This window comes from Oncorhynchus mykiss, chromosome 5 (assembly GCF_013265735.2).
Source record: "Oncorhynchus mykiss isolate Arlee chromosome 5, USDA_OmykA_1.1, whole genome shotgun sequence".
Taxonomy (NCBI): domain Eukaryota; kingdom Metazoa; phylum Chordata; class Actinopteri; order Salmoniformes; family Salmonidae; genus Oncorhynchus; species Oncorhynchus mykiss.
The window spans coordinates 98,050,457-98,077,680 of NC_048569.1; the positions used below are offsets into that span (position 1 = coordinate 98,050,457).

Genomic DNA, 27,224 nt, shown 5'->3' on the forward strand with positions numbered 1-27,224 from the left:
CTAACCACTACCGGACTAGACCTAACCACTACTGGACTAGACCTAACCACTACTGGACTAGACCTAACCACTACTGGACTAGACCTAACCACTACTGGACTAGACCTAAACACTACTGGACTAGACCTAAACACTACTGGACTAGACCTAACCACTACTGGACTAGACCTAAACACTACTGGACTAGACCTAAACACTACTGGACTAGACCTAAACACTACTGGACTAGACCTAAACACTACTGGACTAGACCTAACCACTACTGGACTAGACCTAACCACTACTGGACTAGACCTGGACTAGACCTAACCACTACTGGACTAGACCTAACCACTACTGGACTAGACCTGGACTAGACCTAACCACTACTGGACTAGACCTAACCACTACTGGACTAGACCTAACCACTACTGGACTAGACCTAACCACTACTGGACTAGACCTAAACACTACTGGACTAGACCTAACCACTACTGGACTAGACCTAAACACTACTGGACTAGACCTAACCAGTACTGGACTAGACCTAACCACTACTGGACTAGACCTAAACACTACTGGACTAGACCTAAACACTACTGGACTAGACCTAACCACTACTGGACTAGACCTAACCACTACTGGACTAGACCTAACCACTACTGGACTAGACCTAACCACTACTGGACTAGACCTAACTATTACTGGACTAAACCTGGACTAGACCTAACCACTACTGGACTAGACCTAACTACTACTGGACTAGACCTAAACACTACTGGACTAGACCTGGACTAGACCTAACCGCTACCGGACTAGACCTAAACACTACTGGACTAGACCTAACCACTACCGGACTAGACCTAACCACTACCGGACTAGACCTAACCACTACTGGACTAGACCTAACCACTACTGGACTAGACCTAACCACTACTGGACTAGACCTAACCACTACTGGACTAGACCTAACCACTACTGGACTAGACCTAACCACTACTGGACTAGACCTAACTACTACTGGACTAGACCTAACCACTACTGGACTAGACCTAACCACTACCGGACTAGACCTAACTACTACTGGACTAGACCTAACCACTACCGGACTAGACCTAACCACTACCGGACTAGACCTAAACACTACTGGACTAGACCTAACCACTACTGGACTAGACCTAACCACTACTGGACTAGACCTAACCACTACTGGACTAGACCTAACCGCTACTGGACTAGACCTAACCGCTACTGGACTAGACCTAACCGCTACTGGACTAGACCTAACCACTACTGGACTGGACCTAACCACTACTGGACTAGACCCGGACTAGACCTAACCACTACTGGACTAGACCTAACCACTACTGGACTAGACCTAACCACTACTGGACTAGACCTAACCAGTACTGGACTAGACCTAACCACTACTGGACTAGACCTAACCACTACTGGACTAGACCTAACCACTACTGGACTAGACCTAACCACTACTGGACTAGACCCGGACTAGACCTAACCACTACTGGACTAGACCCGGACTAGACCTAACCGCTACTGGACTAGACCTAACCAGTACTGGACTAGACCTAACCACTACTGGACTAGACCTAACCAGTACTGGACTAGACCTAACCACTACTGGACTAGACCTAACCACTACTGGACTAGACCTCACCACTACCGGACTAGACCTAACCACTACTGGACTAGACCTATCCAGTACTGGACTAGACCTAACCACTACTGGACTAGACCTAACCACTACTGGACTAGACCTAACCACTACTGGACTAGACCTAACCACTACTGGACTAGACCTAACCAGGACTGGACTAGACCTAACCACTACTGGACTAGACCTAACCACTACTGGACTAGACCTAACTACTACTGGACTAGACCTAACTACTACTGGACTAGACCTAACCACTACTGGACTAGACCTGGACTAGACCTAACCACTACCGGACTAGACCTAACCACTACCGGACTAGACCTGGACTAGACCTAACCACTACTGGACTAGACCTAAACACTACTGGACTAGACCTAACCACTACTGGACTAGACCTAACCACTACTGGACTAGACCTAAACACTACTGGACTAGACCTAACCACTACCGGACTAGACCTAACCTAACCACTACTGGACTAGACCTAACCACTACTGGACTAGACCTAACCACTACCGGACTAGACCTAACCTAACCACTACTGGACTAGACCTAAACACTACTGGACTAGACCTAACCACTACTGGACTAGACCTAACCACTACTGGACTAGACCTAACCACTACTGGACTAGACCTGGACTAGACCTAACCGCTACTGGACTAGACCTAAACACTACCGGACTAGACCTAACCACTACTGGACTAGACCTAACCACTACTGGACTAGACCTAACTACTACTGGACTAGACCTAACCACTACTGGACTAGACCTAACCACTACTGGACTAGACCTAACCACTACCGGACTAGACCTAACCACTACTGGACTAGACCTAACCACTACTGGACTAGACCTAACCACTACTGGACTAGACCTAACTACTACTGGACTAGACCTGGACTAGACCTAACCACTACTGGACTAGACCTAACACTACTGGACTAGACCTGGACTAGACCTAACCACTACTGGACTAGACCTAACCACTACTGGACTAGACCTAACTACTACTGGACTAGACCTAACCACTACCGGACTAGACCTAACCACTACTGGACTAGACCTAACCACTACTGGACTAGACCTAACCACTACTGGACTAGACCTAACCACTACTGGACTAGACCTAACCACTACTGGACTAGACCTAAACACTACTGGACTAGACCTAACCACTACTGGACTAGACCTAACCACTACTGGACTAGACCTAAACACTACTGGACTAGACCTAAACACTACTGGACTAGACCTAAACACTACTGGACTAGACCTAAACACTACTGGACTAGACCTAACCACTACTGGACTAGACCTAACCACTACTGGACTAGACCTGGACTAGACCTAACCACTACTGGACTAGACCTAACCACTACTGGACTAGACCTGGACTAGACCTAACCACTACTGGACTAGACCTAACCACTACTGGACTAGACCTAACCACTACTGGACTAGACCTAAACACTACTGGACTAGACCTAAACACTACTGGACTAGACCTAAACACTACTGGACTAGACCTAACCACTACTGGACTAGACCTAACCACTACTGGACTAGACCTAACTATTACTGGACTAGACCTGGACTAGACCTAACCACTACTGGACTAGACCTAACTACTACTGGACTAGACCTAAACACTACTGGACTAGACCTGGACTAGACCTAACCGCTACCGGACTAGACCTAAACACTACTGGACTAGACCTAACCACTACCGGACTAGACCTAACCACTACTGGACTAGACCTAACCACTACTGGACTAGACCTAACCACTACTGGACTAGACCTAACCACTACTGGACTAGACCTAACCACTACTGGACTAGACATGGACTAGACCTAACCACTACTGGACTAGACCTAACCACTACCGGACTAGACCTAACTACTACTGGACTAGACCTAACCACTACCGGACTAGACCTAACCACTACCGGACTAGACCTAAACACAACTGGACTAGACCTAAACACTACTGGACTAGACCTAACCATTACTGGACTAGACCTAACCGCTACTGGACTAGACCTAACCGCTACTGGACTAGACCTAACCACTACTGGACTAGACCTAACCACTACTGGACTAGACCCGGACTAGACCTAACCACTACTGGACTAGACCTAACCAGTACTGGACTAGACCTAACCACTACTGGACTAGACCTAACCACTACTGGACTAGACCTCACCACTACCGGACTAGACCTAACCACTACTGGACTAGACCTAACCAGTACCGGACTAGACCTAACCACTACTGGACTAGACCTAACCACTACTGGACTAGACCTAACCACTACTGGACTAGACCCGGACTAGACCTAACCGCTACTGGACTAGACCTAACCAGTACTGGACTAGACCTAACCAGTACCGGACTAGACCTAACCACTACTGGACTAGACCTAACCAGTACCGGACTAGACCTAACCACTACTGGACTAGACCTAACCACTACTGGACTAGACCTCACCACTACCGGACTAGACCTAACCACTACTGGACTAGACCTAACCAGTACTGGACTAGACCTAACCACTACTGGACTAGACCTAACCAGTACTGGACTAGACCTAACCACTACTGGACTAGACCTAACCACTACTGGACTAGACCTCACCACTACCGGACTAGACCTAACCACTACTGGACTAGACCTAACCAGTACTGGACTAGACCTAACCACTACTGGACTAGACCTAACCACTACTGGACTAGACCTAACCACTACTGGACTAGACCTAACCACTACTGGACTAGACCTAACCAGTACTGGACTAGACCTAACCACTACTGGACTAGACCTAACCACTACTGGACTAGACCTAACTACTACTGGACTAGACCTAACTACTACTGGACTAGACCTAACCACTAATGGACTAGACCTGGACTAGACCTAACCACTACTGGACTAGACCTAACCACTACTGGACTAGACCTAACCACTACTGGACTAGACCTAACCACTACTGGACTAGACCTGGACTAGACCTAACTACTACTGGACTAGACCTGGACTAGACCTAACCACTACTGGACTAGACCTAACCACTACTGGACTAGACCTGCACTAGACCTAACCACTACTGGACTAGACCTAACCACTACTGGACTAGACCTAACCACTACTGGACTAGACCTAACCACTACTGGACTAGACCTCACCACTACTGGACTAGACCTGGACTAGACCTAACCACTACTGGACTAGACCTAACCACTACTGGACTAGACCTAACCACTACTGGACTAGACCTGGACTAGACCTAACCACTACTGGACTAGACCTAACCACTACTGGACTAGACCTAACCACTACTGGACTAGACCTAACCACTACTGGACTAGACCTAACCACTACTGGACTAGACCCAACTACTACTGGACTAGACCTAACTACTACTGGACTAGACCTAACCACTACTTGACTAGACCTAACTACTACTGGACTAGACCTAACCACTACTGGACTAGACCCAACTACTACTGGACTAGACCTAACCACTACCGGACTAGACCTAAACACTACTGGACTAGACCTAACCATTCAGAGCTGCACTTTAAACTCTGACTTTATCATGAGGACAAGCATAGCTTTCTGTTCCCTATCAGGATATTAAAGATCAGCTAATGTCTTGCTGTATTAGAATGATGTCTTTGAGTCTGGGCTTTGTGACTGACCATGTTGTCTCTGTAGGGTCCAGTGAAGACCAGACTATTCCCATGCTGGTGACCGCTCTAAAGGGACTGAAGGTGCTGGATGTGGCCTGTGGCAGTGGAGACGCACAGACCCTGGCTGTCACAGAGAACGGTGAGAGGAGAGAGACAGAGGACCGAGACACTAGGATCAATTACTATGGAACACTGGGGACTGAGACACTAGGATCAATTACTATGGAACACTGGGGATTGAGACACTAGGATCAATTACTATGGAATACTGGGGACTGAGACACTAGGATCAATTACTATGGAATACTGGGGACCGAGACACTAGGATCAATTTACTATGGAACACAGGGTACCGAGACACTAGGATCAATTACTATGGAACACTGGGGACCGAGACACTAGGATCAATTACTACAGAACACTGGGGACTGAGACACTAGGATCAACTTACTATGGAACACTGGGGACTGAGACACTAGGATCAATTTACTATGGAATACAGGGGACTGAGACACTAGGATCAACTTACTATGGAACACTGGGGACTGAGACACTAGGATCAATTTACTATGGAATACTGGGGACTGAGACACTAGGATCAATTTACTATGGAACACTGGGGACTGAGACACTAGGATCAATTTACTATGGAATACAGGGGACTGAGACACTAGGATCAATTTACTATGGCATACTGGGGACTGAGACACTAGGATCAATTACTATGGAACACTGGGGACTGAGACACTAGGATCAATTTACTATGGAATACTGGGGACTGAGACACTAGGATCAATTTACTATGGAATACTGGGGACTGAGACACTAGGATCAATTACTATGGAATACAGGGGACTGAGACACTAGGATCAATTACTATGGAATACTGGGGACTGAGACACTAGGATCAATTACTATGGAATACAGGGGACTGAGACACTAGGATCAATTACTATGGAATACTGGGGACTGAGACACTAGGATCAATTACTATGGAATACAGGGGACTGAGACACTAGGATCAATTACTATGGAATACAGGGGACCGAGACACTAGGATCAATTTACTATGGAATACAGGGGACTGAGACACTAGGATCAATTACTATGGAACACTGGGGACTGAGACACTAGGATCAATTACTATGGAATACAGGGGACTGAGACACTAGGATCAATTACTATGGAACACTGGGGACTGAGACACTAGGATCAATTTACTATGGAATACAGGGGACTGAGACACTAGGATCAATTACTATGGAACACTGGGGACTGAGACACTAGGATCAATTTACTATGGAATACTGGGGACTGAGACACTAGGATCAATTTACTATGGAATACAGGGGACTGAGACACTAGGATCAATTACTATGGAACACTGGGGACTGAGACACTAGGATCAATTTACTATGGAATACTGGGGACTGAGACACTAGGATCAATTACTATGGAATACAGGGGACTGAGACACTAGGATCAATTACTATGGAACACTGGGGACTGAGACACTAGGATCAATTTACTATGGAATACAGGGGACTGAGACACTAGGATCAATTACTATGGAACACTGGGGACTGAGACACTAGGATCAATTTACTATGGAATACTGGGGACTGAGACACTAGGATCAATTACTATGGAATACTGGGGACTGAGACACTAGGATCAATTACTATGGAATACTGGGGACTGAGACACTAGGATCAATTTACTATGGAACACTGGGGACTGAGACACTAGGATCAATTACTATGGAATACAGGGGACTGAGACACTAGGATCAATTACTATGGAATACTGGGGACTGAGACACTAGGATCAATTACTATGGAATACAGGGGACTGAGACACTAGGATCAATTACTATGGAATACAGGGGACCGAGACACTAGGATCAATTTACTATGGAATACAGGGGACTGAGACACTAGGATCAATTACTATGGAACACTGGGGACTGAGACACTAGGATCAATTACTATGGAATACAGGGGACTGAGACACTAGGATCAATTACTATGGAACACTGGGGACTGAGACACTAGGATCAATTTACTATGGAATACAGGGGACTGAGACACTAGGATCAATTACTATGGAACACTGGGGACTGAGACACTAGGATCAATTTACTATGGAATACTGGGGACTGAGACACTAGGATCAATTTACTATGGAATACAGGGGACTGAGACACTAGGATCAATTACTATGGAACACTGGGGACTGAGACACTAGGATCAATTTACTATGGAATACAGGGGACTGAGACACTAGGATCAATTACTATGGAACACTGGGGACTGAGACACTAGGATCAATTTACTATGGAATACTGGGGACTGAGACACTAGGATCAATTACTATGGAATACTGGGGACTGAGACACTAGGATCAATTACTATGGAATACTGGGGACTGAGACACTAGGATCAATTACTATGGAACACTGGGGACTGAGACACTAGGATCAATTACTATGGAATACTGGGGACTGAGACACTAGGATCAATTTACTATGGAATGCTGGGGACTGAGACACTAGGATCAATTACTATGGAACACTGGGGACTGAGACACTAGGATCAATTACTATGGAACACTGGGGACTGAGACACTAGGATCAATTACTATGGAATACTGGGGACTGAGACACTAGGATCAATTACTATGGAATACAGGGGACTGAGACACTAGGATCAATTACTATGGAACACTGGGGACTGAGACACTAGGATCAATTACTATGGAATACAGGGGACTGAGACACTAGGATCAATTACTATGGAACACTGGGGACTGAGACACTAGGATCAATTTACTATGGAATACTGGGGACTGAGACACTAGGATCAATTTACTATGGAATACAGGGGACTGAGACACTAGGATCAATTACTATGGAACACTGGGGACTGAGACACTAGGATCAATTTACTATGGAATACTGGGGACTGAGACACTAGGATCAATTACTATGGAATACTGGGGACTGAGACACTAGGATCAATTACTATGGAACACTGGGGACTGAGACACTAGGATCAATTTACTATGGAATACAGGGGACTGAGACACTAGGATCAATTACTATGGAACACTGGGGACTGAGACACTAGGATCAATTTACTATGGAATACTGGGGACTGAGACACTAGGATCAATTACTATGGAATACTGGGGACTGAGACACTAGGATCAATTACTATGGAATACTGGGGACTGAGACACTAGGATCAATTTACTATGGAACACTGGGGACTGAGACACTAGGATCAATTACTATGGAATACAGGGGACTGAGACACTAGGATCAATTACTATGGAATACTGGGGACTGAGACACTAGGATCAATTACTATGGAATACAGGGGACTGAGACACTAGGATCAATTACTATGGAATACAGGGGACCGAGACACTAGGATCAATTTACTATGGAATACAGGGGACTGAGACACTAGGATCAATTACTATGGAACACTGGGGACTGAGACACTAGGATCAATTACTATGGAATACAGGGGACTGAGACACTAGGATCAATTACTATGGAACACTGGGGACTGAGACACTAGGATCAATTTACTATGGAATACAGGGGACTGAGACACTAGGATCAATTACTATGGAACACTGGGGACTGAGACACTAGGATCAATTTACTATGGAATACTGGGGACTGAGACACTAGGATCAATTTACTATGGAATACAGGGGACTGAGACACTAGGATCAATTACTATGGAACACTGGGGACTGAGACACTAGGATCAATTTACTATGGAATACAGGGGACTGAGACACTAAGATCAATTACTATGGAACACTGGGGACTGAGACACTAGGATCAATTTACTATGGAATACTGGGGACTGAGACACTAGGATCAATTACTATGGAATACTGGGGACTGAGACACTAGGATCAATTACTATGGAATACTGGGGACTGAGACACTAGGATCAATTACTATGGAACACTGGGGACTGAGACACTAGGATCAATTACTATGGAATACTGGGGACTGAGACACTAGGATCAATTTACTATGGAATGCTGGGGACTGAGACACTAGGATCAATTACTATGGAACGCTGGGGACTGAGACACTAGGATCAATTACTATGGAACACTGGGGACTGAGACACTAGGATCAATTACTATGGAACACTGGGGACTGAGACACTAGGATCAATTCACTATGGAATACTGGGGACTGAGACACTAGGCTCAATTTACTATGGAATACAGGGGACTGAGACACTAGGATCAATTTACTATGGAACACTGGGGACTGAGACACTAGGATCAATTTACTATGGAATACTGGGGACTGAGACACTAGGATCAATTTACTATGGAATACAGGGGACTGAGACACTAGGATCAATTTACTATGGAACACTGGGGACTGAGACACTAGGATCAATTTACTATGGAATACTGGGGACTGAGACACTAGGATCAATTACTATGGAATACAGGGGACTGAGACACTAGGATCAATTACTATGGAATACTGGGGACTGAGACACTAGGATCAATTACTATGGAATACAGGGGACTGAGACACTAGGATCAATTACTATGGAATACTGGGGACTGAGACACTAGGATCAATTACTATGGAATACAGGGGACTGAGACACTAGGATCAATTACTATGGAATACAGGGGACTGAGACACTAGGATCAATTACTATGGAATACTGGGGACTGAGACACTAGGATCAATTACTATGGAATACTGGGGACTGAGACACTAGGATCAATTACTATGGAATACAGGGGACTGAGACACTAGGATCAATTACTATGGAATACAGGGGACCGAGACACTAGGATCAATTTACTATGGAATACAGGGGACTGAGACACTAGGATCAATTACTATGGAACACTGGGGACTGAGACACTAGGATCAATTACTATGGAATACAGGGGACTGAGACACTAGGATCAATTACTATGGAACACTGGGGACTGAGACACTAGGATCAATTTACTATGGAATACAGGGGACTGAGACACTAGGATCAATTACTATGGAACACTGGGGACTGAGACACTAGGATCAATTTACTATGGAATACTGGGGACTGAGACACTAGGATCAATTTACTATGGAATACAGGGGACTGAGACACTAGGATCAATTACTATGGAACACTGGGGACTGAGACACTAGGATCAATTACTATGGAATACAGGGGACTGAGACACTAGGATCAATTACTATGGAACACTGGGGACTGAGACACTAGGATCAATTTACTATGGAATACAGGGGACTGAGACACTAGGATCAATTACTATGGAACACTGGGGACTGAGACACTAGGATCAATTTACTATGGAATACTGGGGACTGAGACACTAGGATCAATTTACTATGGAATACAGGGGACTGAGACACTAGGATCAATTACTATGGAACACTGGGGACTGAGACACTAGGATCAATTTACTATGGAATACAGGGGACTGAGACACTAGGATCAATTACTATGGAACACTGGGGACTGAGACACTAGGATCAATTTACTATGGAATACTGGGGACTGAGACACTAGGATCAATTACTATGGAATACTGGGGACTGAGACACTAGGATCAATTACTATGGAATACTGGGGACTGAGACACTAGGATCAATTACTATGGAACACTGGGGACTGAGACACTAGGATCAATTACTATGGAATACTGGGGACTGAGACACTAGGATCAATTTACTATGGAATGCTGGGGACTGAGACACTAGGATCAATTACTATGGAACACTGGGGACTGAGACACTAGGATCAATTACTATGGAACACTGGGGACTGAGACACTAGGATCAATTACTATGGAATACTGGGGACTGAGACACTAGGATCAATTACTATGGAATACAGGGGACTGAGACACTAGGATCAATTACTATGGAACACTGGGGACTGAGACACTAGGATCAATTACTATGGAATACAGGGGACTGAGACACTAGGATCAATTACTATGGAACACTGGGGACTGAGACACTAGGATCAATTTACTATGGAATACTGGGGACTGAGACACTAGGATCAATTACTATGGAACACTGGGGACTGAGACACTAGGATCAATTTACTATGGAATACTGGGGACTGAGACACTAGGATCAATTACTATGGAATACAGGGGACTGAGACACTAGGATCAATTACTATGGAACACTGGGGACTGAGACACTAGGATCAATTTACTATGGAATACAGGGGACTGAGACACTAGGATCAATTACTATGGAATACAGGGGACTGAGACACTAGGATCAATTACTATGGAATACTGGGGACTGAGACACTAGGATCAATTACTATGGAATACAGGGGACTGAGACACTAGGATCAATTACTATGGAATACAGGGGACCGAGACACTAGGATCAATTTACTATGGAATACAGGGGACTGAGACACTAGGATCAATTACTATGGAACACTGGGGACTGAGACACTAGGATCAATTACTATGGAATACAGGGGACTGAGACACTAGGATCAATTACTATGGAACACTGGGGACTGAGACACTAGGATCAATTTACTATGGAATACAGGGGACTGAGACACTAGGATCAATTACTATGGAACACTGGGGACTGAGACACTAGGATCAATTTACTATGGAATACTGGGGACTGAGACACTAGGATCAATTTACTATGGAATACAGGGGACTGAGACACTAGGATCAATTACTATGGAACACTGGGGACTGAGACACTAGGATCAATTTACTATGGAATACAGGGGACTGAGACACTAGGATCAATTACTATGGAACACTGGGGACTGAGACACTAGGATCAATTTACTATGGAATACTGGGGACTGAGACACTAGGATCAATTACTATGGAATACTGGGGACTGAGACACTAGGATCAATTACTATGGAATACTGGGGACTGAGACACTAGGATCAATTACTATGGAACACTGGGGACTGAGACACTAGGATCAATTACTATGGAATACTGGGGACTGAGACACTAGGATCAATTTACTATGGAATGCTGGGGACTGAGACACTAGGATCAATTACTATGGAACGCTGGGGACTGAGACACTAGGATCAATTACTATGGAACACTGGGGACTGAGACACTAGGATCAATTACTATGGAACACTGGGGACTGAGACACTAGGATCAATTCACTATGGAATACTGGGGACTGAGACACTAGGCTCAATTTACTATGGAATACAGGGGACTGAGACACTAGGATCAATTTACTATGGAACACTGGGGACTGAGACACTAGGATCAATTTACTATGGAATACTGGGGACTGAGACACTAGGATCAATTTACTATGGAATACAGGGGACTGAGACACTAGGATCAATTTACTATGGAACACTGGGGACTGAGACACTAGGATCAATTTACTATGGAATACTGGGGACTGAGACACTAGGATCAATTACTATGGAATACAGGGGACTGAGACACTAGGATCAATTACTATGGAATACTGGGGACTGAGACACTAGGATCAATTACTATGGAATACAGGGGACTGAGACACTAGGATCAATTACTATGGAATACTGGGGACTGAGACACTAGGATCAATTACTATGGAATACAGGGGACTGAGACACTAGGATCAATTACTATGGAATACAGGGGACTGAGACACTAGGATCAATTACTATGGAATACTGGGGACTGAGACACTAGGATCAATTACTATGGAATACTGGGGACTGAGACACTAGGATCAATTTACTATGGAATGCTGGGGACTGAGACACTAGGATCAATTACTATGGAACGCTGGGGACTGAGACACTAGGATCAATTACTATGGAACACTGGGGACTGAGACACTAGGATCAATTACTATGGAACACTGGGGACTGAGACACTAGGATCAATTCACTATGGAATACTGGGGACTGAGACACTAGGCTCAATTTACTATGGAATACAGGGGACTGAGACACTAGGATCAATTTACTATGGAACACTGGGGACTGAGACACTAGGATCAATTTACTATGGAATACTGGGGACTGAGACACTAGGATCAATTTACTATGGAATACAGGGGACTGAGACACTAGGATCAATTTACTATGGAACACTGGGGACTGAGACACTAGGATCAATTTACTATGGAATACTGGGGACTGAGACACTAGGATCAATTACTATGGAATACAGGGGACTGAGACACTAGGATCAATTACTATGGAATACTGGGGACTGAGACACTAGGATCAATTACTATGGAATACAGGGGACTGAGACACTAGGATCAATTACTATGGAATACTGGGGACTGAGACACTAGGATCAATTACTATGGAATACAGGGGACTGAGACACTAGGATCAATTACTATGGAATACAGGGGACTGAGACACTAGGATCAATTACTATGGAATACTGGGGACTGAGACACTAGGATCAATTACTATGGAATACTGGGGACTGAGACACTAGGATCAATTACTATGGAATACAGGGGACTGAGACACTAGGATCAATTACTATGGAATACAGGGGACCGAGACACTAGGATCAATTTACTATGGAATACAGGGGACTGAGACACTAGGATCAATTACTATGGAACACTGGGGACTGAGACACTAGGATCAATTACTATGGAATACAGGGGACTGAGACACTAGGATCAATTACTATGGAACACTGGGGACTGAGACACTAGGATCAATTTACTATGGAATACAGGGGACTGAGACACTAGGATCAATTACTATGGAACACTGGGGACTGAGACACTAGGATCAATTTACTATGGAATACTGGGGACTGAGACACTAGGATCAATTTACTATGGAATACAGGGGACTGAGACACTAGGATCAATTACTATGGAACACTGGGGACTGAGACACTAGGATCAATTTACTATGGAATACAGGGGACTGAGACACTAGGATCAATTACTATGGAACACTGGGGACTGAGACACTAGGATCAATTTACTATGGAATACTGGGGACTGAGACACTAGGATCAATTACTATGGAATACTGGGGACTGAGACACTAGGATCAATTACTATGGAATACTGGGGACTGAGACACTAGGATCAATTACTATGGAACACTGGGGACTGAGACACTAGGATCAATTACTATGGAATACTGGGGACTGAGACACTAGGATCAATTTACTATGGAATGCTGGGGACTGAGACACTAGGATCAATTACTATGGAACACTGGGGACTGAGACACTAGGATCAATTACTATGGAACACTGGGGACTGAGACACTAGGATCAATTACTATGGAACACTGGGGACTGAGACACTAGGATCAATTCACTATGGAATACTGGGGACTGAGACACTAGGCTCAATTTACTATGGAATACAGGGGACTGAGACACTAGGATCAATTTACTATGGAACACTGGGGACTGAGACACTAGGATCAATTTACTATGGAATACTGGGGACTGAGACACTAGGATCAATTTACTATGGAATACAGGGGACTGAGACACTAGGATCAATTTACTATGGAACACTGGGGACTGAGACACTAGGATCAATTTACTATGGAATACTGGGGACTGAGACACTAGGATCAATTACTATGGAATACAGGGGACTGAGACACTAGGATCAATTACTATGGAATACTGGGGACTGAGACACTAGGATCAATTACTATGGAATACAGGGGACTGAGACACTAGGATCAATTACTATGGAATACTGGGGACTGAGACACTAGGATCAATTACTATGGAATACAGGGGACTGAGACACTAGGATCAATTACTATGGAATACAGGGGACCGAGACACTAGGATCAATTTACTATGGAATACAGGGGACCGAGACACTAGGATCAATTACTATGGAACACTGGGGACTGAGACACTAGGATCAATTACTATGGAATACTGGGGACTGAGACACTAGGATCAATTTACTATGGAACACTGGGGACTGAGACACTAGGATCAATTACTATGGAACACTGGGGACTGAGACACTAGGATCAATTACTATGGAACACTGGGGACTGAGACACTAGGATCAATTACTATGGAACACTGGGGACTGAGACACTAGGATCAATTACTATGGAATACTGGGGACTGAGACACTAGGATCAATTTACTATGGAATACTGGGGACTGAGACACTAGGATCAATTACTATGGAACACTGGGGACTGAGACACTAGGATCAATTACTATGGAACACTGGGGACTGAGACACTAGGATCAATTACTATGGAACACTGGGGACTGAGACACTAGGATCAATTCACTATGGAATACTGGGGACTGAGACACTAGGCTCAATTTACTATGGAATACAGGGGACTGAGACACTAGGATCAATTTACTATGGAACACTGGGGACTGAGACACTAGTATCAATTTACTATGGAATACTGGGGGCTGAGACACTAGGATCAATTTACTATGGAACACTGGGGACTGAGACACTAGGATCAATTTACTATGGAATACTGGGGACTGAGACACTAGGATCAATTACTATGGAATACAGGGGACTGAGACACTAGGATCAATTACTACGGAATATTTTCTGGGCCTCATCCTTCACTTCACTCATATATGTTAATTCATGTGTAACACTTTTTGATTTAAAGTTGTAAGACCGAGTATTTGCCTCTAGTAGAAAGTAATTTCCCTGTAGTAGACCGAGTATTTGCCTCTAGTAGAAAGTAATTTCCCTGTAGTAGACCGAGTATTTCCTCACAACTTGAAGGTGTCAAACTTTTTCCATATTTCACCCCATTGTAATGTTCACTCCTTACCCTCTCTCCCTTCAGGCCAGGTGTGGTCATGGGGGGATGGGGACTATGGGAAGCTGGGTCGTGGAGGCAGCGACGGCTGTAAGACCCCGAAGCTGGTGGAGAAGCTTCAGGACCTGGATATAGTGAAGGTGTGCTGTGGGAGTCAGTTCTCTGTAGCACAGACCAAGGATGGTCAGGTGTACACCTGGGGGAAGGGAGACAACCAGCGCCTCGGCCACGGCACCGAGGAACATGTCCGTTACCCCAAACTGCTGGACAGTCTACAAGGTTAGTAGTCTTTCGGCTCAGTAAACCATAGCTTTACAACATGCTGTTGTTTACTGAATTCCAGTGGGGAGGATTCCTAGTTGGAGGTTCCCCATTCCATCCTGATTCCAGGGTTAGGGTTAAGGGTTAGGGGTTAAGGGTTAGGGGTTAAGGGTTAGGGTTAACCCTAACCCAACCAGGTGTTTATGGAATGTTGAACAGTATGGTGTTAAATGGTCAAAATGGGGGACTGATGAGTTCTTAACTTGACATATTGTTAATTATCAGGTATTGGACGAATTGAGTGCCATAGTCTAGTTTCTACACCAGAAGTTAATGATGATTCATCACTCCATAGAATGCGTTTCCACTGCTCCAGAGTCCAATGGCGGTGAGCTTTACACCACTCCAGCCGACGCTTGGCATTGCGCATGGTGATCTTAGGCTTGTGTGCGGCTGCTCTGCCATGGAAACCCATTTCATGAAGCTCCAGACTAACAGTTCTTGTTCTGACGATGCTTCCAGAGGCAGTTTGGAACTCAGTAGTGAGTGTTGCAACCGAGGACAGACAATTTTTACGCTCTACATGCTTCAGCACTTTGCGATCCCATTCTGTGAGGTTGTGTGGCCTACCACTCGGTGGTTCCATTCTGTGAGGTTGTGTGGCCTACCACTTGGTGGTCTCGTTCTGTGAGGTTGTGTGGCCTACCACTCGGTGGTCCCGTTCTGTGAGGTTGTGTGGCCTACCACTCGGTGGTCCCGTTCTGTGAGGTTGTGTGGTCTACCACTCGACCGTTCCGTTCTGTGAGGTTGTGTTGCCTACCACTCGGTGGTCCCGTTCTGTGAGTTTGTGTGGCCTACCACTCGGTGGTCCCGTTCTGTGAGTTTGTGTGGCCTACCACTCGACCGTTCCGTTCTGTGAGGTTGTGTTGCCTACCACTCGGTGGTCCCGATCTGTGAGGTTGTGTGGCCTACCACTCGACCGTTCCGTTCTGTGAGTTTGTGTGGCCTACCACTCTGCGGTCCCGTTCTGTGAGGTTGTGTAGCCTACCACTCGGCGGTCCCGTTCTGTGAGGTTGTGTGGCCTACCACACGGTGGTTCTGTGAGGTTGTGTGGCCTACCACTCGGTGGTCCCGCTGTGTGGCCTACCACTCGGCTGTTCCGTTCTGTGAGGTTGTGTGGCCTACCACTCGGCCGTTCCGTTCTGTGAGGTTGTGTGGCCTACCACTCGGCCGTTCCGTTCTGTGAGGTTGTGTGGCCTACCACTCGGCCGTTCCGTTCTGTGAGGTTGTGTGGCCTACCACTCGGCCGTTCCGTTCCGTGAGGTTGTGTGGCCTACCACTCGGCCGTTCCGTTCTGTGAGGTTGTGTGGCCTACCACTCGGTGGTCCCGTTCTGTGAGGTTGTGTGGCCTACCACTCGGTGGTCCCGTTCTGTGAGTTTGTGTGGCCTACCACTTGGTGGTCCCGTTCTGAGGTTGTGTGGCCTACCACTCGGTGGTCCCGTTCTGTGAGGTTGTGTGGCCTACCACTCGGTGGTCCCGTTCTGTGAGGTTGTGTGGCCTACCACTCGGCGGTCCCGTTCTGTGAGGTTGTGTGGCCTACCACTCGGCGGTCCCGTTCTGTGAGGTTGTGTGGCCTACCACTCGGTGGTCCCGTTCTGTGAGGTTGTGTGGCCTACCACTCGGTGGTCCCGTTCTGTGAGGTTGTGTGGCCTACCACTCGGTGGTCCCGTTCTGTGAGGTTGTGTGGCCTACCACTCGGTGGTCCCGCTGTGTGGCCTACCACTCGGCCGTTCCGTTCTGTGAGGTTGTGTGGCCTACCACTCGGCCATTCCGTTCTGTGAGGTTGTATTGCCTACCACTCGGTGGTCCTGTTCTGTGAGGTTGTGTTGCCTACCACTCTGTGGTCCCGTTCTGTGAGGTTGTGTTGCCTACCACTCGGTGGTCCCGTTCTGTGAGGTTGTGTGGCCTACCACTCTGCGGTCCCGTTCTGTGAGGTTGTGTGGCCTACCACTCGGTGGTCCCGTTCTGTGAGGTTGTGTGGCCTACCACTCGGTGGTCCCGCTGTGTGGCCTACCACTCGGCCGTTCTGTGAGGTTGTGTGGCCTACCACTCGGCCATTCCGTTCTGTGAGGTTCTATTGCCTACCACTCGGTGGTCCTGTTCTGTGAGGTTGTGTGGCCTACCACTCGGCCATTCCGTTCTGTGAGGTTCTATTGCCTACCACTCGGCGGTCCTGTTCTGTCAGGTTGTGTGGCCTACCACTTGGTGGTCCCGTTCTGTGAGGTTGTGTGGCCTACCACTCGGCGGTCCTGTTCTGTGAGCTTGTGTGGCCTACCACTCGGCGGTCCCGTTCTGTGAGGTTGTGTGGCCTACCACTCGGCCGTTCCGTTCTGTGAGGTTGTATTGCCTACCACTCGGCGGTCCCGTTCTGTGAGGTTGTGTGGCCTACCACTCGGTTGGCCCTCTGTGTGGCCTACCACTCGGCGGTCCCGTTCTGTGAGGTTGTGTGGCCTACCACTCGGCGGTTCTGTTCTGTGAGGTTGTGTGGCCTACCACTCGGTGGTCCCGTTCTGTGAGGTTGTGTGGCCTACCACTCGGTGGTCCCGCTGTGTGGCCTACCACTCGGCGGTCCCGTTCTGTGAGGTTGTGTGGCCTACCACTCGGCGGTCCCGTTCTGTGAGGTTGTGTGGCCTACCACTCGGCGGTCCAGTTCTGTGAGGTTGTGTAGCAAGTCATTTGACGAACTGACTTGTTGGAAAGATGGCATGACGGTGCCACGTTGAAAGTCACTGAGCTCTTCAGTAAAGCCATTCTACTGCCAATGTTTGTCTATGGAGATTGCCTGGCTGTGTGCTTGAATACATGCACCTGTCAGTAATGGGCGTGGCTGAAATGGCCGAATCCACTCATTTGAAAGCGTGACCACATACTTGTGGGTGTATATAGTGTATGTAATGAAAAATCTCATTTAAGTTTGGCTACATTTTCAGGCGGCTCTCATGTCAGCATTAGACTGGACACCTACACTTTGACATGACAGGCTAGTTATTTATGTACATTGGCATACACTTGTGTTTTTCTATATAGAATAAGCAAGTGTTTTTCTGTATTTCTGTAAAACCTGTGAACTTCCATCCCACTGTCCCGTTTTAAAGGAGTCGTGGTCTCTTTGTCCTCTACCTCTAGGGAAGAAAGTGGTGGACATCGCGGTCGGCTCCACTCACTGTCTGGCGCTGACTGATGAAGGAGAGGTCCACAGCTGGGGCAGCAATGACAAGCTACAGCACTTTGATACTTTGTTCTCCAACAAGAAGCAGCCCAAGGCTCTGCCAGGCCTCAACTCCAAACACATAGTGGGCATCTCCTGTGGGCCAGGACAGGTGAGAGTTCAGATGTCTTTCACCTGTGGAACAATGTCATGGTTCGGTATACGGCATATAGAAACTACAAAGGATAACCTTTGCTGTTAAACTGGGATGGACAACTTTGATGGGGGATGGGGCCACACGTTGAAGGTGGGTTCAGGTCTGGGGAAGGGATACGGTAGACATCTCAGAGCATGGCAGGAACCCATAGAGGACAGCAGGTGGGTTCAGGTCTGGGGAAGGGATACGGTAGACGTCTCAGAGCATGGCAGGAACCCATAGAGGACAGCAGGTGGGTTCAAGTCTGGGGAAGGGATACGGTAGACATCTCAGAGCATGGCAGGAACCCATAGAGGACAGCAGGTGGGTTCAGGTCTGGGGAAGGGATACGGTAGGCGTCTCAGAGCATGGCAGGAACCCATAGAGGACAGCAGGTGGGTTCAGGTCTGGGGAAGGGATACGGTAGACATCTCAGAGCATGGCAGGAACCCATAGAGGACAGCAGGTGGGTTCAGGTCTGGGGAAGGGATACGGTAGGCGTCTCAGAGCATGGCAGGAACCCATAGAGGACAGCAGGTGGGTTCAAGTCTGGGGAAGGGATACGGTAGACATCTCAGAGCATGGCAGGAACCCATAGAGGACAGCAGGTGGGTTCAGGTCTGGGGAAGGGATACGGTAGGCGTCTCAGAGCATGGCAGGAACCCATAGAGGACAGCAGGTGGGTTCAGGTCTGGGGAAGGGATACGGTAGACATCTCAGAGCATGGCAGGAACCCATAGAGGACAGCAGGTGGGTTCAGGTCTGGGGAAGGGATACGGTAGGCGTCTCAGAGCATGGCAGGAACCCATAGAGGACAGCAGGTGGGTTCAAGTCTGGGGAAGGGATACGGTAGACATCTCAGAGCATGGCAGGAACCCATAGAGGACAGCAGGTGGGTTCAGGTCTGGGGAAGGGATGCGGTAGACTCAGAGCATGGCAGGAACCCATAGAGGACAGCAGGTGGGTTCAGGTCTGGGGAAGGGATACGGTAGGCGTCTCAGAGCATGGCAGGAACCCATAGAGGACAGCAGGTGGGTTCAGGTCTGGGGAAGGGATACGGTAGACATCTCAGAGCATGGCAGGAACCCATAGAGGACAGCAGGTGGGTTCAGGTCTGGGGAAGGGATACGGTAGGCGTCTCAGAGCATGGCAGGAACCCATAGAGGACAGCAGGTGGGTTCAGGTCTGGGGAAGGGATACGGTAGACATCTCAGAGCATGGCAGGAACCCATAGAGGACAGCAGGTGGGTTCAGGTCTGGGGAAGGGATACGGTAGGCGTCTCAGAGCATGGCAGGAACCCATAGAGGACAGCAGGTGGGTTCAGGTCTGGGGAAGGGATACGGTAGGCGTCTCAGAGCATGGCAGGAACCCATAGAGGACAGCAGGTGGGTTCAAGTCTGGGGAAGGGATACGGTAGACATCTCAGAGCATGGCAGGAACCCATAGAGGACAGCAGGTGGGTTCAGGTCTGGGGAAGGGATACGGTAGGTGTCTCAGAGCATGGCAGGAACCCATAGAGGACAGCAGGTGGGTTCAGGTCTGGGGAAGGGATACGGTAGGTGACTCAGAGCATGGCAGGAACCCATAGATTCTGAAGAACAGAGTTAAAGAGAAGGAGGGGTATAAAAGGATGCAGAAAACACAGATTACAGGGAGATCTGCTCAGGTCTACACATGTGTATTGGGTGTTGGGGCCAGGGGTTGATTTGGGGATCCAGGGATAAGCTCTTTCTTTATTTGTCTTCGATTCCTCACGTTCTCCTGGTCTGTGGGGCAGCGCAGGGCCCTCCTGGTCTGTGGGGCAGCGCGTGGCACTCCTGGTCTGTGGGGCAGCGCGTGGCCCTCCTGGTCTGTGGGGCAGCGCGTGGCCCTCCTGGTCTGTGGGGCAGCGCGTGGCCCTCCTGGTCTGTGGGGCAGCGCAGGGCCCTCCTGGTCTGTGGGGCAGCGCGGGGCCCTCCTGGTCTGTGGGGCAGCGCGTGGCCCTCCTGGTCTGTGGGGCAGCGCGGGGCCCTCCTGGTCTGTGGGGCAGCGCGTGGCCCTCCTGGTCTGTGGGGCAGCGCGTGGCCCTCCTGGTCTGTGGGGCAGCGCGTGGCCCTCCTGGTCTGTGGGGCAGCGCGGGGCCCTCCTGGTCTGTGGGGCAGTGCGTGGCCCTCCTGGTCTGTGGGGCAGCGCGTGGCCCTCCTGGTCTGTGGGGCAGCGCGTGGCCCTCCTGGTCTGTGGGGCAGCGCGTGGCCCTCCTGGTCTGTGGGGCAGCGCAGGGCCCTCCTGGTCTGTGGGGCAGCGCGTGGCACTCCTGGTCTGTGGGGCAGCGCCTGGCCCTCCTGGTCTGTGGGGCAGCGCGGGGCCCTCCTGGTCTGTGGGGCAGCGCGTGGCCCTCCTGGTCTGTGGGGCAGCGCGTGGCCCTCCTGGTCTGTGGGGCAGCGCGTGGTCCTCCTGGTCTGTGGGGCAGCGCGTGGTCCTCCTGGTCTGTGAGGCAGCGCGTAGTCCTCCTGGTCTGTGGGGCAGCGCGTGGCCCTCCTGGTCTGTGGGGGAGCGCGTGGCCCTCCTGGTCTGTGGGGCAGCGCGTAGTCTTCCTGGTCTGTGGGGCAGCGCGTGGCCCTCCTGGTCTGTGGGGCAGCGCGTGGCCCTCCTGGTCTGTGGGGCAGCGCGTGGCCCTCCTGGTCTGTGGGGCAGCGCGTGGCCCTCCTGGTCTGTGGGGTAGCGCGTGGCCCTCCTGGTCTGTGGGGCAGCGCGTGGCCCTCCTGGTCTGTGGGGGAGCGCGTGGCCCTCCTGGTCTGTGGGGCAGCGCGTAGTCCTCCTGGCCCTTCTATTATCTGACCATTGTTTTAATGGTTGACACTGACCCCTGTCTGTTTTCTGCTGGTCTTGTGTCCATAGAGCTTTGCGTGGTCGTCCTGTTCAGAGTGGTCTGTGGGGCAGCGCGTGCCCTTCGTAGTGGACGTGTGCCCTGTGACCTTTGAGCAGCTGGATCTGCTCTTGCGGCAGGTGAGCGAGGGCATGGACGGCTCTTCTGATTGGCCCCCGCCGCAGGAGAAGGAGTGCATGGTGGTTGCCTCCCTTAACCTGCTCAGGCTACAGGTAAGGAGGCTTTTCACAGTCTAAAACACTACAATATGAGATTATTTCTAGATTGTCCTGGATGACTTAATGTGTCTGATATGAAAATTGTCTTCCAAAAAGTGTTTCAAATGTTTTTCTCCACACTGGAGAATGTGTAGTCTGATGTTTTATGTCTGTAGCTCCATGCAGCCATCAGTAACCAGATGGACCCTGAGGAGTTGGGTTTGGGTCTGGGCAGCGGGCTGCTCAACAACCTGAAGCAGACCGTGGTGACGCTAGCCTCCAACGCTGGAGTCCTCAACACTGTCCAGGCAGCTGCCCAGGCCGTGCTACAGAGTGGTTGGTCAGTGCTGCTCCCTACTGCAGAGGAGAGGGCCAGGGCTCTGTCCTCACTACTACCCAACACAGGTCAGTTTGCCTCTTAGCAGACACTATTATCTGAAGCAACTTAATGTACAGTGCATGTTTTGGTATGTGTATGATCCATGAGGGAATTAAACCCACAACCTTGAATTGTCTAGTGGGGTAAGCAGAAAACAATTGTTGCTGGAGTATTTTAGTGTGTTTTGAGTTGCTCAGTGGTTTCTGTCTCTCTCTGTCCTCAGTATTTTAGTGTGTTTTGAGTTGCTCAGTGGTTTTTCTCTCTCTGTCCTCAGCATCTGGTAACGAGATGAGCGTTAGTCCTGGACGTCGCTTCATGATCGATCTGTTGGTCAGCAGTCTGATGGCCGACGGAGGGCTGGAGTCTGCTCTCAATGCTGCCATCACAGCTGAGCTACAGGTTGGTCACAGACAGCTGTTTGTCACTGAGTAGGGGAAACCTGGGCTTGTGTCCCAAATGGTTCCCTATTTAGTGCCCTACTTTTCACCACGGTCTGTGGGGCTCTGGTCAAACGTAGTGTACTATGTAGGGAATAGGGCTCTGGTCTAAAGTAGTGTACTACAGTGCCTTGCGAAAGTATTCGGCCCCCTTGAACTTTGCGACCTTTTGCCACATTTCAGGCTTCAAACATAAAGATATAAAACTGTATTTTTTTGTGAAGAATCAACAACAAGTGGGACACAATCATGAAGTGGAACGACATTTATTGGATATTTCAAACTTTTTTAACAAATCAAAAACTGAAAAATTGGGCGTGTAAAATTATTCAGCCCCCTTAAGTTAATACTTTGTAGCGCCACCTTTTGCTGCGATTACAGCTGTAAGTCACTTGGGGTATGTCTCTATCAGTTTTGCACATCGAGAGACTGACATTTTTTCCCATTCCTCCTTGCAAAACAGCTCGAGCTCAGTGAGGTTGGATGGAGAGCATTTGTGAACAGCAGTTTTCAGTTCTTTCCACAGATTCTCGATTGGATTCAGGTCTGGACTTTGACTTGGCCATTCTAACACCTGGATATGTTTATTTTTGAACCATTCCATTGTAGATTTTGCTTTATGTTTTGGATCAATGTCTTGTTGGAAGACAAATCTCCGTCCCAGTCTCAGGTCTTTTGCAGACTCCATCAGGTTTGCTTCCAGAATGGTCCTGTATTTGGCTCCATCCATCTTCCCATCAATTTTAACCATCTTCCCTGTCCCTGCTGAAGAAAAGCAGGCCCAAACCATGATGCTGCCACCACCATGTTTGACAGTGGGGATGGTGTGTTTAGGCTGATGAGCTGTGTTGCTTTTACGCCAAACATAACATTTTGCATTGTTGCCAAAAAGTTCAATTTTGGTTTCATCTGACCAGAGCACCTTCTTCCACATGTTTGGTGTGTCTCCCAGGTGGCTTGTGGCAAACTTTAAAACAACACTTTTTATGGATCTCTTTAAGAAATGGCTTTCTTCTTGCCACTCTTCCATAAAGGCCAGATTTGTGCAATATACGACTGATTGTTGTCCTATGGACAGAGTCTCCCACCTCAGCTGTAGATCTCTGCATTTCATCCAGAGTGATCATGGGCCTCTTGGCTGCATCTCTGATCAGTCTTCTCCTTGTATGAGCTGAAAGTTTAGAGGGACGGCAGGTCTTGGTAGATTCGCAGTGGTCTGATACTCCTTCCATTTCAATATTATCGCTTGCACAGTGCTCCTTGGGATGTTTAAAGCTTGGGAAATCTTTTTGTATCCAAATCCGGCTTTAAACTTCTTCACAACAGTATCTCGGACCTGCCTGGTGTGTTCCTTGTTCTTCATGATGCTCTCTGCGCTTTTAACGGACCTCTGAGACTATCACAGTGCAGGTGCATTTATACAGAGACTTGATTACACACAGGTGGATTGTATTTATCATCATTAGTCATTTAGGTCAACATTGGATCATTCAGAGATCCTCACTGAACTTCTGGAGAGAGTTTGCTGCCCTGAAAGTAAAGGGGCTGAATAATTTTGCACGCCCAATTTTTCAGTTTTTGATTTGTTAAAAAAGTTTGAAATATCCAATAAATGTCGTTCCACTTCATGATTGTGTCCCACTTGTTGTTGATTCTTCACAAAAAAATACAGTTTTATATCTTTATGTTTGAAGCCTGAAATGTGGCAAAAGGTCGCAAAGTTCAAGGGGGCCGAATACTTTCGCAAGGCACTGTATATAGGGAATAGGGCTCTGGTCTAAAGTAGTGCACTATATAGGGAATAGGGCTCTGGTCTAAAGTAGTGTACTATATAGGGAATAGGGCTCTGGTCTAAAGTAGTGTACTATATAGGGAATAGGGCTCTGGTCTAAAGTAGTGCACTATATAGGGAATAGGGCTCTGGTCTAAAGTAGTATACCATATAGGGAATAGGGCTCTGGTCTAAAGTAGTGTACTATATAGGGAATAGGGCTCTGGTCAAACGTAGTGCACTATATAGGGAATAGGGCTCTGGTCTAAAGTAGTGTACTATGTAGGGAATAGGGCTCTGGTCTACAGTAGTGTACTATATAGGGAATAGGGCTCTGGTCTAAAGTAGTGTACTATGTAGGGAATAGGGCTCTGGTCTACAGTAGTGTACTATATATGGAATAGGGCTCTGGTCTAAAGTAGTGTACTATATAGGGAATAGGGCTCTGGTCTAAAGAAGTGCACTATATAGGGAATAGGGCTCTGGTCTAAAGTAGTGTACTATATAGGGAATATGGCTCTGGTCTATAGTAGTGTACTATGTAGGGAATAGGGCTCTTGTCTAAAGTAGTGTACTATATAGGGACTAGGGAGCCATTTGGGTCACACACTGAGTGTTTAATGCTCTGAACACAGCCATCATAGCTGTGGGATTAAAGTGGGATTAAAATGTATTTAATTGTCATATTTTGTCAACTATCTAAACAAAATAAAGTCTTTGAATGACCTTTGACAGTTATAACAGCTGTGAGTCTTCCTGGTTAAATGTCTAAGAGCTTTTACACACCAGGATTGTACAATATTTGCACATTTAATTTTTTTAATTGTTCAAGCTCTGTCAAGTTGTTTGTTGATCATGGCTAGACAGACATGTTCAAGTCCGGTCCAAACGGTAACTGGGCCACTCAGGAACCTTCAATGTTGTCTCGGTAACAACTCCAGTGTAGACTTGCCATAACAAAGGAGTTGAATACTTAGTGACTCAACACATTTCAGCTTTACATTTTTCATGTCTAAAAACATAATTCCACTTTGATGTTATGGGGTATTTGTGTGTGTGTGTAGGCCAGTGACACAATCTAAATTTAATTAATGTACATTTCTGTCTGTAAACACAACCAAATGGGTGTGAATCAGGCACTGTACAGTAAGTTCATGCAATGCCAACAAAAATGTACATATGACTCAATTATGGAAAAGTTGTCACTTTCAAGCCGACACGGAGGATTTAATACCTACTTGCTGCAACACGTCATTTATTCACCAACGTGTCGTGATGATAACCGATATGATTGGCTTTATTAAAGATGAGCAAATTGAAAATACTATAAAATAGATTCTACTTTATCAAAAGGGCGCCAATCATTTTGGACCTGGTTATACATTAAAATCTCTTTCCTCTCCAATTGTACAGCAGTCTTACAAATTCTATGCATTTTTATGTATGTCTTTTTGTCTCCGTGTGTGTTTTTATACTGGTGACAAATCCAAGTTGATTAAATTCTAATGATCCGTTATCCACTAGGACATAGAGGCAAAGAAGGAGGCCCAGAAAGAGAAGGAGGTCGATGAGCAGGAGGCCAATGCCTCCACCATGCTGCGTTGCCGCACCACCCTGGACAAAGACCTCATCAACACCGGGATATACGAGTCAGCTGGGAAACAGAGCCTTCCTCTGGTCCAGCTCGTACAGCAGCTACTGAGGTGGGCAGTTAACACTGGACTGAGCTGTACATGTA

The 27,224-nt window shown here is 47.5% G+C and overlaps 1 protein-coding gene across 9 annotated transcripts in view; it reads left to right on the forward strand.

Annotated features, from left to right (window-relative positions):
• herc2 (HECT and RLD domain containing E3 ubiquitin protein ligase 2) overlaps positions 1 to 27,224 on the forward strand; it is a 251,465-nt gene that overhangs the window by 53,032 nt on the left and 171,209 nt on the right. For all 9 annotated transcript variants that reach the window (XM_036978973.1, XM_036978974.1, XM_036978975.1 and 6 more), the window contains 7 exons: positions 5,378 to 5,491; positions 16,197 to 16,448; positions 19,618 to 19,811; positions 22,714 to 22,914; positions 23,076 to 23,304; positions 23,553 to 23,677; positions 27,011 to 27,189. In XM_036978973.1, coding sequence (XP_036834868.1) covers positions 5,378 to 5,491; positions 16,197 to 16,448; positions 19,618 to 19,811; positions 22,714 to 22,914; positions 23,076 to 23,304; positions 23,553 to 23,677; positions 27,011 to 27,189 — 1,294 coding nt within the window. The remainder of the gene's footprint in view (positions 1 to 5,377; positions 5,492 to 16,196; positions 16,449 to 19,617; positions 19,812 to 22,713; positions 22,915 to 23,075; positions 23,305 to 23,552; positions 23,678 to 27,010; positions 27,190 to 27,224) is intronic.